The following is a 16,441-nucleotide window of genomic DNA, read 5'->3' as shown; positions in this document are numbered from 1 at the left end:
CATCCGGTTCCAATAGAAATGGGCTGGGTGAAGTGATCATTTATTGACTGTAAACTTGTTGTTGCTGGAAAGGCAACTGTTTGTTCCCAGAAGCAAAAGCAGTGTTTTTTCGTTTATTTGTTTTCACTTTTGTTCAAGTAAATTCTAATGTGTTCAGACATATGAAGATTTTTCAACATGTGATGCTCCCACAATGAACAATGAGAAAACTTTATGTTGCACTGGGCATTGAGCAGCATTCCTTCAAACAGACTTGTAACATGCTATGGCCCTAAGAATGGGTAACCTTTCTAGTATGATTCTTGCAGCTTCAGTTACAAAGACAGTCGATCAGACAGGTGATTGTTATGTATATAGTTGGTATGTGCTGCCCCTTTAAGAGAGTGGAGCAGGTAACTCAGAGGCGGGAGCTAGGCGAGGCAGTCTAAACCTAACTGTGGAGCTGAGAAAACACATAATTAAAGGATGCCCTGTACAAGTTTACCCTCTGTATACCTCGTGATATATTTATGGTTCTAGTGAACCACAAACATAATAGTGATGATGTAAAATAATAATACATGTAGGAATGCGAGCTTCTGTTTCCACTGAAGTGTAATCTGTGCCACCTGTGTGCTCTCAGAAGCTTTTCTTTCTTGTCCCTCTCCCCCTAAGTATACTTTGAAGAGCAGCTCCTGGCTAGCAGCATGTGACCTGGTGCACAGCTGGGCTTCAAAAATGGCACCGACAGGGGAAATCCCATGAGATCCCCGCAATGGCAAGCACTTCGGCCATTGGTGAGAGCTTGATAGCACAAGCAGGGCACCATAGAGGCGTACTGCATAAATAATGTGGCAAGAAGTGGAGAATTATGTGAAATAACCTGCTAGACATAATCGAGAGAAACCTTCCATGAAACTCCCCAAACATGATATTTAGCTGATTTTTGGTAAAATTTAGCCCCACATATTCTGCTCATGTGCATTGAGTTAAATGTGGAATAATACTGACAGCACAATGTCATGACTAAAATCCTACGAAACAGACTGTTCACCTAATCCTGTTAGTTCCCTGCCTGGCGGGTTAGGTTAAAATTAACCTCATCATCCTCAAGAATACTGGAAACATAAGACATGTCAAGAGCTAAAGAATTTACAAAGTGGGTAATTCAAAGAATCTGTTATTTTGTTGTCAACTGTTGATCCATGGAATTGAGACTGTTTCAACTGCTATTAATTTGTTTTTCATTAAATATGGAATAAAATATTTCTACTGACAGGAACCTACAGTGAAGAATTATAGACGACCTGAAATACTGACATGATGGCAGCCACATATTTGACTTCATGAAATCTTATTTTACATGTTTCAAAGAACAAAATAGAAATGCTTCAGTTCAATCCTCACAAAGTACATGACAAATTAAGCTAATTTAGATTAACATGATGAAGTACAATTGTGTAGAATGCAAGATAAGGTAAAACTGTTTATCATATATAACAAGGCAAGACTACTAAAAGCAGTATATAAGTTAATATGCATATGGTGGATGATAAAGTAGGCTTGCATAAAATACACAACAATATAACAGATTGATGCACAAATCAAATGCCGTTTTTTATGGATTTTCTCTTGATATACCTTGATTTCATTTCCCATTATTTTCGTTTGGTATTGATGCTAGAAAGGAGTACTTAAAGCACATCACTTTTTCTAAATTGTCAATAAAAACTGATTTTAAAAGACTATTTCTAATCAATCTGGTCAGAGATGTTATTACACACTTCCGGAACAGGTGGGACTTGAATCCAAACCTAAGGCCATTAATTACAAACATGCTAGTGAAAGTATTTTGAATTAAGAAATTAATTGAAACAGTTGAAGGAAGGGAAAACAGTAGACTTACTTTTGAGCGCAGTTTCTGGCCTGTCATCTGTCTTGTCATGAACCCATTCTGGAGGGTGTGGCCGGATGTTGGCTTGAGAGGCAGCATACGCCACAGGGTCATTACTGACCCAGGCAGTCAGGTAGATGTAAAAAGCATTTGGGTTGATGATTCCGTCAGCACTCACTAGGCGTTGTTTAGTCAACTGTAACCAGATGAAAAATTATTTTGAACACAGGAATTTTTTTTTGTTGCTCTTTCATCAATGTGCCTCATCACCACAGAGCAAAAAAGAAACAACACGTTTGAAGATACTGCTTGAGCAACACAACTTGCCTTCACACTTCACACAAAGAATGAATCTCAATTTTTACTTCAATTTGAAGCTAAAATAAATGTTACAAATACTTCACTTTGCAGCAAATTCCCTTTAAGAATTTTAAGTATCTAAAGAAACAATATAAAAGTTAGAATAACAAAAAAGAGAGAAAGAAAAAACTTGGCACGAGTCCCTGTGCACAGTTAACCTCTGTTGTTAACACTGAAGGAAATGCCACCCAGCAAATGAAGGAGCGCTATAAAAATAAAACAACATCTGTACAAATTTTGCTAGCACTTGCTTCTCCTGACCTGTGTATATTCGGAAAATGCACCATGCCAAGAAACAGACAGAAGCGAGATCCTGCCTGGGTCACCAGGGGGGCAATCATCTTTTGAGTGTTCATCTTGGACAAGAAGCAGAATACACTATAGTGTCACAAAGAACAACTTACTGTTGCCAATTTTTGCACTTTTTGGTGGAGGTCTGAAAGGTTAAATGTTAAATTAAATTCATGGAAAATATGTATTTTGTAGCCTTTAAGCACACTGGCCATGCTCCCATTTCAGGTCTTTTTGAATGAAATGAAACACAACTATGACAGAAGTACAAAAAAAGATTTGATTTGCAGGCTCTGGATTCAATTAATCCACAGGATACTCAGCAACTGTATGTCTTCAGCTGTATCTGGAATCAAACAGTGCAGCTAGCAACCCCTGTGGGCATGGCACACTTTTCTCCCTCCCAGGCACAGGAAATTACATCAGAAGTTACAGTCCAACACTTCATCCCAAAAGCTACACCTAGTAAAGAATGAACTACTGTATTTAAAGCTTACCAGGGTAAATACTCATTCAGAGTAATTCTACATTAGACTTTTGTGACTTATTTCTTTCAGTGTTAACGGGTATGCTGTAGTCTGCAGTAAACCAACATGTTTTACACCACATAATAACTTTAAACAATGTCCTCTGTAAAACTGTCATCTTGAATATGACGGGCAAGGTAGAGAATAAGCAGAACTACTCTCAGCACATTATTGATTGGATTCTGCCAAAAAAAAAGGAAAAAAAGACAAATGGCTTGAACAAGAACCTAATTGCTTTTTCAGTGCTCGGTACCATTCCACTGAGATTTCACATTTGTAATGAAGGCAGACAATAAAAAATTGTAATTCTGTAACCTTATGTGCAGAAGCCATGTGGAGAAATAATGTATTACAACAAAAGGGGCCACTAAAATGTTTGAGGAATTTTGGGTTCACACTCAGCAACTCAGGAGACAAAAGAAATTCAGCGATTTTCTCACTCATCGACAAAACAGGCGTTGATGTCTTAAAAAAAGCTCTTACCTGACTTAAGTCAGTTGGCCTATGCCTGTTGCCAGTCTGAATTAGCAACTTGTATGCCAGAACACCATCATCAGAACCATTTTTATAACTGTTGTGAGTAATCTTCCCAGCTTGCCATTCCCTGTCAAAAGTGTCTTGCAGACCTGATGAGATAAGAGGGTGATTTTTTTTAATAGATAGCAAGTGAAACTCCAAAGCATTTTTGTTAACTGCCACATACTCTATTTAAACTCGAGATGTGCTTTTACGGAATAGTAGGCACATGAGTTATAGAGTCATCATAGAGATCTACAGCACAGAAAAATGCCCTTTGGCCCACTGGATCTGCGCCAGTCAAAAACAACCAGCTAACCATTCTAAACCCTCCACTGTGAGCACACTAATGGAAAATGTTTGAAACTGGGCATCAATTTTCTGAAACATTCTTTGCTTCGGCAAATAGTTTAAAAATTTTTGTCAGTGGTAAAATTTATTCAATTTAGAAGATAAAACAAAAATATCATTCAGCCAGAGATAGTAGGAACTGCCGACGATGGAGACTGAGATAACGAGGTGTAGAAGCTGGATGAACGCAGCAGACCAGGCAGCATCAGAGGAGCAAGAAAGCTGACATTTCGGGTCTGGACCCTTCTTCAGAAATGTCAGCTTCCCTGCTCATCTGATGCTGCCTGGCCTGTTGTGTTCATCCAGCTCTACACCTTGTTATGTCATTCAGCCACATTAGTCACAAAGGTCAGAGATTTGATTCTTGTTGAAATGCCCATTTGTATGTATAAACTTGTCAACACTAAATGCTTCTCCATTTACAAGCTCACCTAAGAAAGTGCACTTACGTTTGCAACAATAGAGTGTTTGAGGTGGTATTCACCACTGCCCCACTCCTGATTTTAATTGCTGTCTGCTTGTCTTTAGGCAAGAAATTGACAGATGGCAGTCGAAAATTGCCCCCACAGCTCCCAAGGCCAAAAAGGTCGGGTAGGCTGATCAGGATTCTTGTTCTTAATTGTTGTACAGCAAACACTGCAATAAACAGCATTTGTACTAATTCAAACTTTGAACAGCTTGGACTTGATTGTGATGCCTCTTGTGAATGAATAATTTGTGAGGTACTTATCAGACACATGCATGAAAACTGACCATGAACTGTAGCCATCACAGATCACTTTGCTAAAGAGATGGAAATGTTGATTACTGCAGCATTATTACAACACACATGCATATTAGTTCCCCGATACGAACAGTACATTTAGCTAAAGACTGTTGTAGATTTTGTAGGGATGGGGAGTCTTGGAGAAGAAATCCCAGTAAAATAACAGAATCATTGGCAGAAAAAGTATTTTAAGAGATATTTGATATTAGATAAGGCAAATTGGTACCGCAGCAAGTTGGTTTGGTAGCCTGCTGCGCTCACAGTGGAGGGTCTCAAGTTTATGACTGACGTTCTACATATAGTGAGCTTTGTGTCTCAGTTGGAATGTTTTGAAAAAGTGTAGAATAGCAGCAAGGCGTTTTCGCTTCCCAAAAGAGCACTGAGGAGGCAATGCATGTCACAGAGCATCTGGTGGAGAGGGAGGCCTGCCTCAGCCATCAACATACCCAATCTTTAGTTAGGTGGTTGGCAGGGAGAGAAATTGTTGCACATTTAAAGAAAAAAAAATGAGAGAAATAAAGCAACAGATTAGGAAATAAAGATCTACTGAAATTTATACAAAAAGCATTATAGAAAAAAACACCATAACTTGAATTAAAAAACAAAAGGGTCCAAAAATAGGACCAAACTGAGTTGGATGCTGAACAAAAAACAGACTAGGGAGGGTGACTAAAACCTTGCTGAAGATGGATTTTGAAGGGATTTATAAAAAGGAAGAGAGAGCAAAATGCATTTGCAGAATGGTGCAGAAATTTAGGAAGATGGCCATTCTTAGTAACTTAATCTAAAGTCTGGGGTCTTAAATTTGCTATGCAAATCATAACATACAAATACTTTATAGTCTCATGAAACTCTCACACTGATATTTTAATATTGGTGTCATTCTATTGTTTTACAGAACTTAATACTTCCCCTAAAATAGCAAGAACAGAATTATACACAAATAATATTAAAATTCACTTAATTCAATTTCAAACCCATTGATATCAAAGTATTTCTATTGCACCAAAAGTTTAAAGCTGAAAATTTAGAAGCTAAAGTTCCAATTTTAACCCAATCAGGCTGGCAGAATTATTGCCAAAATATGCCCCATCCCCACACACCCCTGCCGTCTCCACCATTTTAACTTGGCTTAAGCAGAGTGCAGGCTGCCTGCCCCAAAAGAACAAGGCCATTTTCAAAGTGCACTGTTTTGTCACAGTTATATTATTGAGCATGCTTTCCAACATAACTACTGCTGTGGAGAACCACACAGTTTACGCCCAGTCAGTGAAACCAGCAGGAGATACCAATCTTGGCTAAGGTTCTTCGTAAGTGAGTTTCTCACCTGCAGTTTGTGATCCACTGCCCAGCCATCTTTTCTTATCCCCCTTTCACATGTTGTCTCCTAGGGATCACCTCAATGGGAGAGAGTTGACTGTCTGAACCCCCATAGCCATGTGAAACTTCACTGCTGCCCACTAACTTTGGATGGTATTGCCCACTGCACTTGGCTCTCGCACACCAGTGAAATGAGTGATTGGCTACCTGCTTAAGCCTCCTGTGCCCAATGAAATTTATCCTTAAAAATCTTTAAGCTCCCTCCTTATTTGCTTGCTTGAAGATACCTATTACAAGAAATCCCTGATAATTAAACTTGTAACTGTGTAGAATATGAATACAATATTCATGGTAACCTTTTCTAATAGCAATATTACACAAGCAAATTCCATGGAACAGACTAGAGGAAAATATGTTCAGCACAGAGAGAAAACAGTATGAACACACAAGTTAAAAAATAAAAGGAACTCAGCCGTTCCTTGAGCACAGCATGAGTTAGCACTGTGTCCTCAATTCATTCCATCTGTTTGACTTGGGCAGCACTTACAAGTCGTGAGAGATGTTGCCAGCACGTGTAAAGATCACAGCCAACACCTATTCATTCTCAACTGTGATTTTTCTCTGCACCCTTTTAAAAAGCATGGAAGATCGCTCGCTGTTCCAAGCAGGTAATTTGGATCAGATTTGGAACAGGAAGCCACAACCCTGTACAACGAGCCTCTGTGTGAGCAGATGACAAACCACATACCCCGACGTTCAGACCCACCTCACAGCTGCACTGAAGTTGTAATCAAAACCATCATTACAGATCTGATAGGTTAACTACAGCTGTAAGGAGATAAGGCTAAAGAAGCCAGGCACAAATGCCATTGCCTAAGGGCTGAATTTGCTCATTCCAGTTTTGAAAAAAAACTCCCACATAGGCCTGCAGACATCAACTTAAAACAAACTGGTTTGAAACAATGGCAGCAGCTTCAAAAACACACACTGCACACCTGCCAAACTTGATGCACATTCCCTGGCCCAGCTTGGAATGAAGAGGAACCAATTTGTAAATACTACTTAGGTGGTTTCAAAGCACTCTACTCAGTGTGGCCTTGGCTTGCACGCATGTTTTCAAAGTTTAGTTTCCCTAAACAATGATTATTCAACTGGATTATCTTCTAACCCATCAACACAAACACTCAGTGCCACCAAAGTAATGAACTTTATAACTAATCGATAACAAAATACACTAATTTACAGAATTTAAATACTAACTGCGTACAGCTTTTAAAATTTTTATTTTAGAGCAAAGAACACAGGAAACAAAATGTTGCCAACTTTTACAATAACATACAGTAGAAATCATGCAATGTTTCGTGTTGTCCGCCTCAATTCATAAGTCACAAAGTTAATGTTCTCCTTGACCCTAGTTGCTAATGCATCCCCACTACAAGTCATTCCTTATTGTGCTTCTGATATCTGCTCAATGTGACTGTTTTGCTTTGGGATCAGACTCTGCTATGCACTTCTACCAGCATCTCCCGATATGGTAGAACTATCATGATACAGAATTCCTTCCAGAAATCACAGAATAGTCCAAAGCTGGATTAAAGCGGTCACATCAGATACAACCCAAAAGTGGTTGAGAGAAGTGAATCAGAGAATGGAATAGAATGATTCTGGAGATTTGAATGGGAATGCAAATATCATGGTGGTGAAGAAGACAAATTTTCCCAGACTTAAGAACAAAAATAACAGATCTGCAGCCTTTCAATAGCCTTCATCATAACAGTTGGGCCTGAGCTGAACCTCAGTTCATGAATGCACATATGCGTGTACACACTCTGAGAAGCAACTTCTGGCTGATTTTTTTTTCCAGATTTCTCAGACTGGGGGTGCTGAGGAGAACTGCAGCAACCCCACATAGCAAATGATTTTGCTTATAGTGATCTCTGAAGAAATTTTTAATCTAAAATTCATAATTCAACATGCAATTATCTACAATATGTTAAAACTAAAAATTGCAATTAATGGATTTGATATATTGTCTCTGGGAGAAATACAGGCATGACACTCCTTGACTGAACCACTTCTGATAGATCTTGCAGAATATTTGTAACAGCGGGCACCCGAGATGTGCCCCTTGTTGCGTAGCAAACTATTACTACAGGGCAATTCAGGAAACCTATTTGGGTAAACAGTGGAACTCCTTGGTGGGAGCATCTCAGCACTTGTACTGAAATGTGCCAATCCCCTGCAGATTGTTTGGCACCAAATGCACTGCAAACAATTTCAATTAAGATTCTAAATGACAGACCAGGGCACATTTCTGTTCCTGAAAAGGCTTTTGTTACAATTTTATCATATATATACACATGTACATTGTTAAATTGTTATTCTTCTAGATGAGCTTCAAAAAATCTATACTTAATGGACCTGCAATAACTTCCATTTATATAATTATTTTAACACAGAAAGACAAATGGAGGTGTTTCACAACAATATAAATAGACTAAAAATACGATGCATAAATACCAATTTGGTGCTCCTCTTCAGCGCCAAAGAAAAGCTAATAAATACTCTCTTGTTTTCCGCTGTGTAACTCTATTGGTTTTCTTTTAATGAAACAACAACTAGAGTACATATGATATTTTTACTTATACATCCCAATCTGATGTTTTAAAAGAAGAGGAGAGGATTGTTGTTCTTACCTTTAAGCCAGTCGTGAAAATAGTGCAGCCACATGTTTGGAAGCTCTCCATTATCTTCCAATAAAATAAATTTCACATTTCTGAAGCTTTTGTGGAGATAATACAGCAGGTGTTGAGCACTGGGATAGTCTGTTTCTTGTTTAGTTACGATGTACATATTATAGAAAGAGAAGTATTTAAATTGTGCTGCGATGAAGTCATATTCTCGCGTTTCACGAGGTACAATGTCAGTAAGATCCAGACCATCTCTGACTGTTGTGGTTCCATACAGACTGATCCCAAGTAAACCCAAAAAAAGCAATGTGACCACAATCTATGTCATAAAAGATAAAAAAAAAATGCAAAGTCAGGTTGAGAACTGAACAAAATTCACAGGGCTTAAACATAGAAAGAGCTGCGCAAGATCAATTAAGTAAAAGCCTTGGTGATAGCCCAAGTAAACAATCTGATCATGAAGAATTACCAGTGTTAATTGTTAAGAAATCTCACAAGTGACTTTGGCAGACGATATTGAGCAGAGCTAATGTTATCATTTTACAGATGCACTAATGCAAGGACAACTGCAATAGCTTAAGGGAACTTATAACTAACATTATCAGAGATTTTAATATTGTAGAGTCAAATCATAGCACAATCTAAAGGTGTAACTGCAACTGTATATACACTTTACATATTTTTGAAACCAAATTTTACAGTATAAATTGCAAAAAGTAGGAGTTTTCTGTACATTTGGAAATAGAATATTGTGACTCATTCTGTATTATACATTATACATATACATATATTCTGTCTTGTGAGACAATGGTTAGATCTTAGTGGTCAACTCTGCATTCAGAATCGCCAGATATGGTTCAAGATTCTATTCTGGCATAGTAGTCTCTGCCAAGTTTGCTGCAGAGGAAGACAGTGGGATTAGAAGGTACACAATTTGCTGGCTTCTACATAACTTGGGGTCTTCTTCTTGACCAGTTGAGCTTTTCATTTCTCCTCACCTCTTTAAATGCCCATATAGGTACCCAAGGAGGTCACTTGGCCTATCATATCCCTGGTCCATTCCCTTCCCCTTTCTGCTAACTTTTTTTCTTAACTTTACAAGTATCTATCCATTCCTTCTTCATTGGCCAAAAAGAATTCTGCTTCAAATGCCATTTCTGGTGGAGCATTTCATGTCCCAACAACTTTGTGAAAAATCTCCTAAACGTCTCCTCAATTCTGTTCATAACGATGTTAAATTCATATATAAAAATTGAAAGAGTTCCAGATGCTGAATATCAGAAACAAAAACAGAAATTGCTGGAAAAGCTCAGCAGGTCTGGCAGCATTTGTGGAAAGAAATCAGAGTTAACGTTTCAGTACCAGTGACTGAAACGGGTTTGTGTTAAACTTATATATGTTTATCAGTGAATTAAGAACCACATGCATAACAAACCTCCTCTTCCAATGAAGATTTGTATATCTGAATGTTTGCTTTACCCTTTAAAGTGTTACAGTTTCATACATTTCTACTCCTCATTCCTCTTAAAATGTATACCTAACATTTCACTACATTAAATTCAATCTGACAACCAACCGTCCAAATTCTTGATTTTTCTGTATCTTTCTAAAGCTGCTTACAGTTTTAATCACAGTTAAACCTGGTCCTGTTTTTGTAGTGCCTGCAAATTTTGTCATTATCCCACCTGCATGGCTGCAGAGCCTACCTAACTTGGATTTAATTGAGAGATTAGATGATTCTCTCTGCCATGTTACTGCCAGATTGCAAAATTATACTCAAAAGTTTGAATGCAAGTACTTTCTCATGACATTGGCTTAAATAGCATTTCAGCCAACAGTAAACAAAGGAAACTGTTGTGGCTCTAATACTCACCTTCGTTGTCCGCTTTAGCAACAGTGGTGCGTAATGCTTCTTAGCAAAAGAAGAGAGAGTCCATTTAGTGCAGGGTGGATCTACACAGTTAATATTGGGGTCTGTAAACTGGGAGAGAAGATCCCGTGTTGAGCTAGCAGTCTCTGGGCTTTGAGAGCTAAGTGAATCCTGTGTAGTTGTGGTGACTGGTTGAACAGATATTTCAGATCGAGGCTCAGCAGTTGTATAATAAGCTTGGGTGTGAGGATTGTACTCCGTGCGTAACTGGACAGTAGATTGCATGGTAATCTGAGTCTCATGGGTAAAATTTTGATTGATGTATGGTGGTGGTGGTTGGCAAGGATGGTTGTCATTGGTACCTCTACATGCTTGTGACTCTATCTGAATCACTCGGTTGGCACAAGGACTGAAAAAAAGAGAACAAACATTTACATGATGGCAGTGTGAAGCTGACACTCATTTTAATCCTCCGAGTTGTTCATTGTTGTATCTCAACATTTACAACTTTCATTCTGCATGGAATTCAAGAGATCATCAAATATGCAAACAAGCCAGCCCTAGTACACTGCAGTCTGGACTTTTCCATATGGACCTGTGTTTTATCTTTATCAGCCTGACAATAAAATCACTGTAGTGGTTACTGTGTACCAGAATGTGAATGAAAATAATCCAGTTGGAAAAAAAAATGCACAGAACAAAGAAAAATTCTCCAAAATGTGGCCCCCTTTTCTGACCTACTGAAAACAAGTAACATTCCTGTTATTGTGCATGATGTGAGAAACACTGTAACCTACCATCCTGTCGGCATTGTTGCAAAAGGAAGCCTTAGTAGTGCTAACGCTGAAAAGAACAGTTTCACTTATCAAAGGTAGGCCCTAAGCCATCTGTAAACTAGTATCTGAATATTTACCACCAATTACTTTGTATCTGTCCACATATAAAGTGTGCACCGTGTGTGCCTGTCCTTTGACACAAAGACTAACTGCAGACTAAATTCTTACCTATTATTTTGAATTTTTGATAGCACTACTGATTTTTTTTCTTCAGCGTCAACAAGAAATCCTATTAACTTTTCAGATCAGTATTATTAAATGTGTGTTTTGTAAAATGGGATGAAACTTGCTAGCATTTAAATATGAATGGACGTAGTCAGTTGTACTAAAATCCATGGGAACATCTGTAATTGTCTCCTACAGACCATAACTTTCTAATTTATCTTTTACTTTTCCAGAGGCAAAGAACGTTTATTGCTTTTCAAACAATTCTGCTTCTAGTAAATTATCCAGTCAAAAAGAGTCATAAAACTCATTCTTATCCCAATTCTTGAGAAAAGCAGTGCTGCAAAGCTGTGGGGTCTTTTATTCACATACCACAGAACCGTTAGAAGATGTACAAAAGTCAGCTTTTCAGTTGGCCCATACCTTGTAAAACAGCAGAGGATGTCGAGTCTCCTGTCTTCCCTGCGGTAGAGGTCCATGCTGAGAATAGCAGGGAAGATGAGCAGAACCATGGCAAAGTTAAATACCACAACAACAGCAGCCTGGAAATGAAAATTAAAGACAGCCCTTTAGAGAAAATAGCAAAACAAGTAGACTGTGGAGACATTTCTGAAAGTATTTGACACTCATGTAACAATATTAAGTAATCACAGTGTCAATATTTTTAACATTATAATACATTAAAGCGAGAAGAAAAGTTCACATTACTCTTGGTGGGGAGAGGGTGTGTTTCACACAATTACCTAACATAAACGAACAAATAATTAATGTCTAATCACAAGCCCTTTTTTAAAAGCTTTTAACTTTTCCACAAAAGTTCTTAATGTCATTTTGTAATTATGTAAAACATAATTGTCAATTTTCTTCTAAAAAGTTTTAATTAAAAGTCTCCATTCTTCTAACATATTTTTGAGAAAGATGAAGTGTCAGCAGTTTTGCCATGCATTGCTCACACATTTTATAGTACTGTGCTTCACCTAAATCAATGGACCCCTGTGTGTGAGTTTGTAACTTATACAGCATTTATCAAAAAGAACAAAGGCTGCAGCGCACCACAATTAGACAATGAGGTCAGCAGTGAAAAGTTCTCACCAATAAGTGCAACAACAGTATCCCGAGAAATCTGAAATAGTTACTTATCCTTTGCTCATTATACAGGTTGCCAAAACCAAAACCTCAAAATTGTATTACAACCAGTGTTTCCATGGCTTAAGTAAGAATAAAATTATGTTTATAGAAACAGAGGTGTATGTTAAATGATCATTATAAAGAATCATCTATCTTTTGATAATTCATAAATTTTAAAAATATTTTCCAGTTTTAAACAATTACATCTTACAAAACTAATTCAAAGTAAAATGAGTAAATCCTTCAGATATATGTTTTCCAAAAGAACATAATAACTCTGAAATTCAGTATTTAAAGCAATTTTTAAAACTATTAATGAAATTGGTCAAACAATTCAAAATGTATCATCAATAGTTCATACTGAAGTTGGTTACGTCATGCTAAGGTTAAAAAGAATAAAAGCCTGTGCATGAGGTACACAATGAGAAGCCAGCACAGTAGGGGCCCAGTCCAAGGTACATGCTGTATCCACCATTCCAGGCCACCCAGAGAGAGTGGATGTAATGCATAGCCAGAGGTGATGAGCAGATGATGAGGTCTGTCATCCACAGTTCCTACCTTATTTCTGCCAGATTGCAACACTGTTAGATTTTCCCTTTATTGCCCTTTTCAATACCTAGTTCCAAACTGCTGCAACAGCTTTTCTTCTGAGTGCAAGGTAGGGGTCTACAAAGGTTAAAGAATTGGGAAAAGAGGGTAGCTATATAGGCCACTTACTCAATCTGCAGCAACTGTGCTAAGGAGTTAATTTTTTTCCTTTTCCATACACTGTAATGTTTTCCAAGTAAACATTTTCATTCTGGATAAATAAATATGCCTTGATGTTTTTAAATATTCTTCAGCCAGTCATTACAGGTCTGTGCAAGTTTCACAAAATTGCTAACTTAGATCTGATTACCTTAATATACACTGTTTGTCAACTGTGACACCAAGGCTGATCAAATTTAGATTTGTGACTTGACCAACAATTCAGAAGACGAAAACTATGCCAAACATTCCAGGAAAAATAACAGGAAAAAAAAAGGAAAGAAGAAACCATTGACATGCGAGACTGAAAGCAGACTGCAGTTGCAAGAGCTAATCAGGAAACCATTTATTCTCCCTCAGCGGCTGGATTGGTTTACAGATACTGGGGCCTCAAAAGACGTGGACACTTTGATAATTATCTCACACTGTCTTAAGAGAAAGGTCAAATTCAATTCCCTTTCTGAACACATAAATCAACTGGAATTCTTTTTTTTTTAAAATGTCAAACCAATCTGAAGAAATGAGGAAAGCCTCAAATTCTGCATAAACTTGAATACTCAATGCTAATCGTATACTTTGCAAGCCAATCAAACTGATCTGAGCAGGTGATTGGGGAACTGAAATTTATATTACCAAGGAAGTTGAGTGAGTGAGAATTTGCTTCTGTACTTTCTACATTGATATCCACTTTAAATAGGTATTTAGAAAACATATAGTTTTCCAAATATTTTCTCATCTTCTCTATTTAGAACCTATTACCGTAACCAAATGTCATTTCTAGCTTCAAAGTGCTGCCCTTATGGCAGTATCTAGCTGCTGAAATTATTATCTCAGGTATCAAGAAAAATTACAACACTTTACTTCCGCTGGGGAGGTTATAGGTCAAGCAGCATGAAAAATGAGTGGAGACACAGGTTACAAAAAGCAAAATTACTCTTTTGAAATAGTACAGTTTATCTGCACTGCAGAGGTTAACTGACCTCATAAATTGTCTTCATGTTAAGCTGAAGCAATTATGTCTCCAGTCAGCAATACTGAAAAAAAGATCTGTCTTCATTTTACTAAAATCAGCTAGCCTGCGGTAGTTAATTATTGATATGGGAAAAATTCTACCCAAAAATAAGCTTATTATCATGTGTCATTTGTGCACACATTTACAATAGGATCAATGTCAATTAATTAAGCTCCTTTACTGGACTTGATCCAGGATAAGTATTAAGCATTTAGATTACTCCGTTGAAGATTTTTGAAGTACAAAGTTCACTTTAATGACTGCATACTACTATTACTTTATAACTGAAACTGCAGAACTCATTTTAACTTGCCTGTGTAGCAATAAAAGTGACTGCAGCCTTATGTACAGAAAGCCTCAAAAGTACTAAATTATTTCACAAGGAATTTTGCTTCCAGTGTTTATAGTTTTGACAAGCAAGACACCATTATAAATGCCATTAAATACTGACCACCTTTAAATTGAAAAGGATTTACCAGTTTCATGACAATTGTAGAAATGCACCAGAAATATCTTCTCCAACAACTAGGTTACCACAATAAACTGCAGTGTAATGGCACCTCTAACATTGTCCCTAGTGACATCTCGTTGACAATGGTGTGCATATCAGCTATATTTCTTCAATCACCACTTTGATGGTCCTCATTTTACTATAATAACAGTATTGCTGAAAAAGTAAGACTCACACATATCATTTCATTAAAACATAATTTGCATACATAACTTCTGAGAGCACACTTTATTTTCAAAATAGTGTAACATGTAGCTCACTCAGTAGCAATGGCAATGACTCTTCTCAAAAAACAAAGAACTGAATGGTATTGTTTCACTTACTTGTAAGGAGAATGCTCTTAAGGCAGGGATAGGTATTAAAGCAGCCATGAAAAATGCAGTCACATTGCTAATGGAGGTAAGGGCCACACTTGCTCCAGTTCTCTTTAGACATTCTCCTGTTCGGTCCTGCAGTGGGGAAGAATAGGAGGAAGAAAATCAAAACAAGATTTTTCCATAAGACATCAGGTGGTACAAAAATTTAAACAAAAAAAAAGTTTTTCTGAATACATGGATAAAGTTTATTAGTACCGTTCATAGAAAGTAACATCAGTGAATGAGAGTAGTTTAGATTACCATCTTGGCTACAGACATTGCCAACAGCACACAAATACTACACCAATTACAATCAACTTTCCAACTTTGGAACTGCTAATCTTTCTTTTCCCCAGAGTTGAAATACTATTCAACTTAACCTTCTAAATGCTTCACTGACATCGCTGTACCAAAAATATATCCTCTTTCTGGGAAGTAAAATTGGGCATTTGGACAACAGCTCATAAAAATAACAACAAATTTCCTTTTATTAAGGAACATAGTAACCTCTTCATTATGCTAGCAAATCGAAGCATGCAGAACAGCAGTCTCCATGTCCTCCACACTATAAAACAGTTAACTTCTTTCAGATGATCTAATCATATGTTAAATCTTCTACTCACAAAATGCACCACAACCCTATTGTGCTGGAGAAGAATAGTGGGCATTTTTTCATCAAAGCTGAACAATCCCTGTTTTTGATACAGCTATTCCTGCATTATCCTCATATTTCGGCTGATAGTATATCTGCAGGGCTACCAACACACAGTGACACTCCTTTATTTAAAAAAAGGGTGCAGCAATATAATGCTGGACCACACATTGAGTTAGTCTGTCATTCAAAACCAGAGGGATAATGTTTTCTCACCAAAGGGAACTGTTTACCTTTTGATTTAAAGCACATAAAAGCTTCAACAGAATGAAGACAGTCAAAATGCTTTAAGCGTGCTAACAAAGACACTGGGAACTTTAAAGTCAGAATATTGCGTGTTGGGAGTTGTGGGTGGGCAATTGCAGCTGGGTGAGGGTGGGGGTTTGTGGTTGGTGATGGGAAGAAAGTTAAGCAAATACAGGTTTCTGCCACATTATCAGTGAACCCCAGAGGTCTATACCCAGGTTACT

The 16,441-nt window shown here is 37.5% G+C and overlaps 1 protein-coding gene across 1 annotated transcript in view; it reads right to left on the bottom strand.

Moving 5' to 3' along the window:
• ptch1 (patched 1) overlaps positions 1–16,441 on the bottom strand; it is a 60,051-nt gene that overhangs the window by 26,422 nt on the left and 17,188 nt on the right. The window contains exons 10-15 of the mRNA XM_048595294.1: positions 15,287–15,412; positions 11,989–12,107; positions 10,568–10,973; positions 8,701–9,013; positions 3,535–3,677; positions 1,886–2,069 (exon numbers count right to left, since the gene is read on the bottom strand). Coding sequence (XP_048451251.1) covers positions 1,886–2,069; positions 3,535–3,677; positions 8,701–9,013; positions 10,568–10,973; positions 11,989–12,107; positions 15,287–15,412 — 1,291 coding nt within the window. The remainder of the gene's footprint in view (positions 1–1,885; positions 2,070–3,534; positions 3,678–8,700; positions 9,014–10,567; positions 10,974–11,988; positions 12,108–15,286; positions 15,413–16,441) is intronic.

This window comes from Rhincodon typus, chromosome 3 (assembly GCF_021869965.1).
Source record: "Rhincodon typus isolate 14 chromosome 3, sRhiTyp1.1, whole genome shotgun sequence".
Taxonomy (NCBI): domain Eukaryota; kingdom Metazoa; phylum Chordata; class Chondrichthyes; order Orectolobiformes; family Rhincodontidae; genus Rhincodon; species Rhincodon typus.
This window is presented reverse-complemented; position numbering and strand designations above follow the sequence as displayed.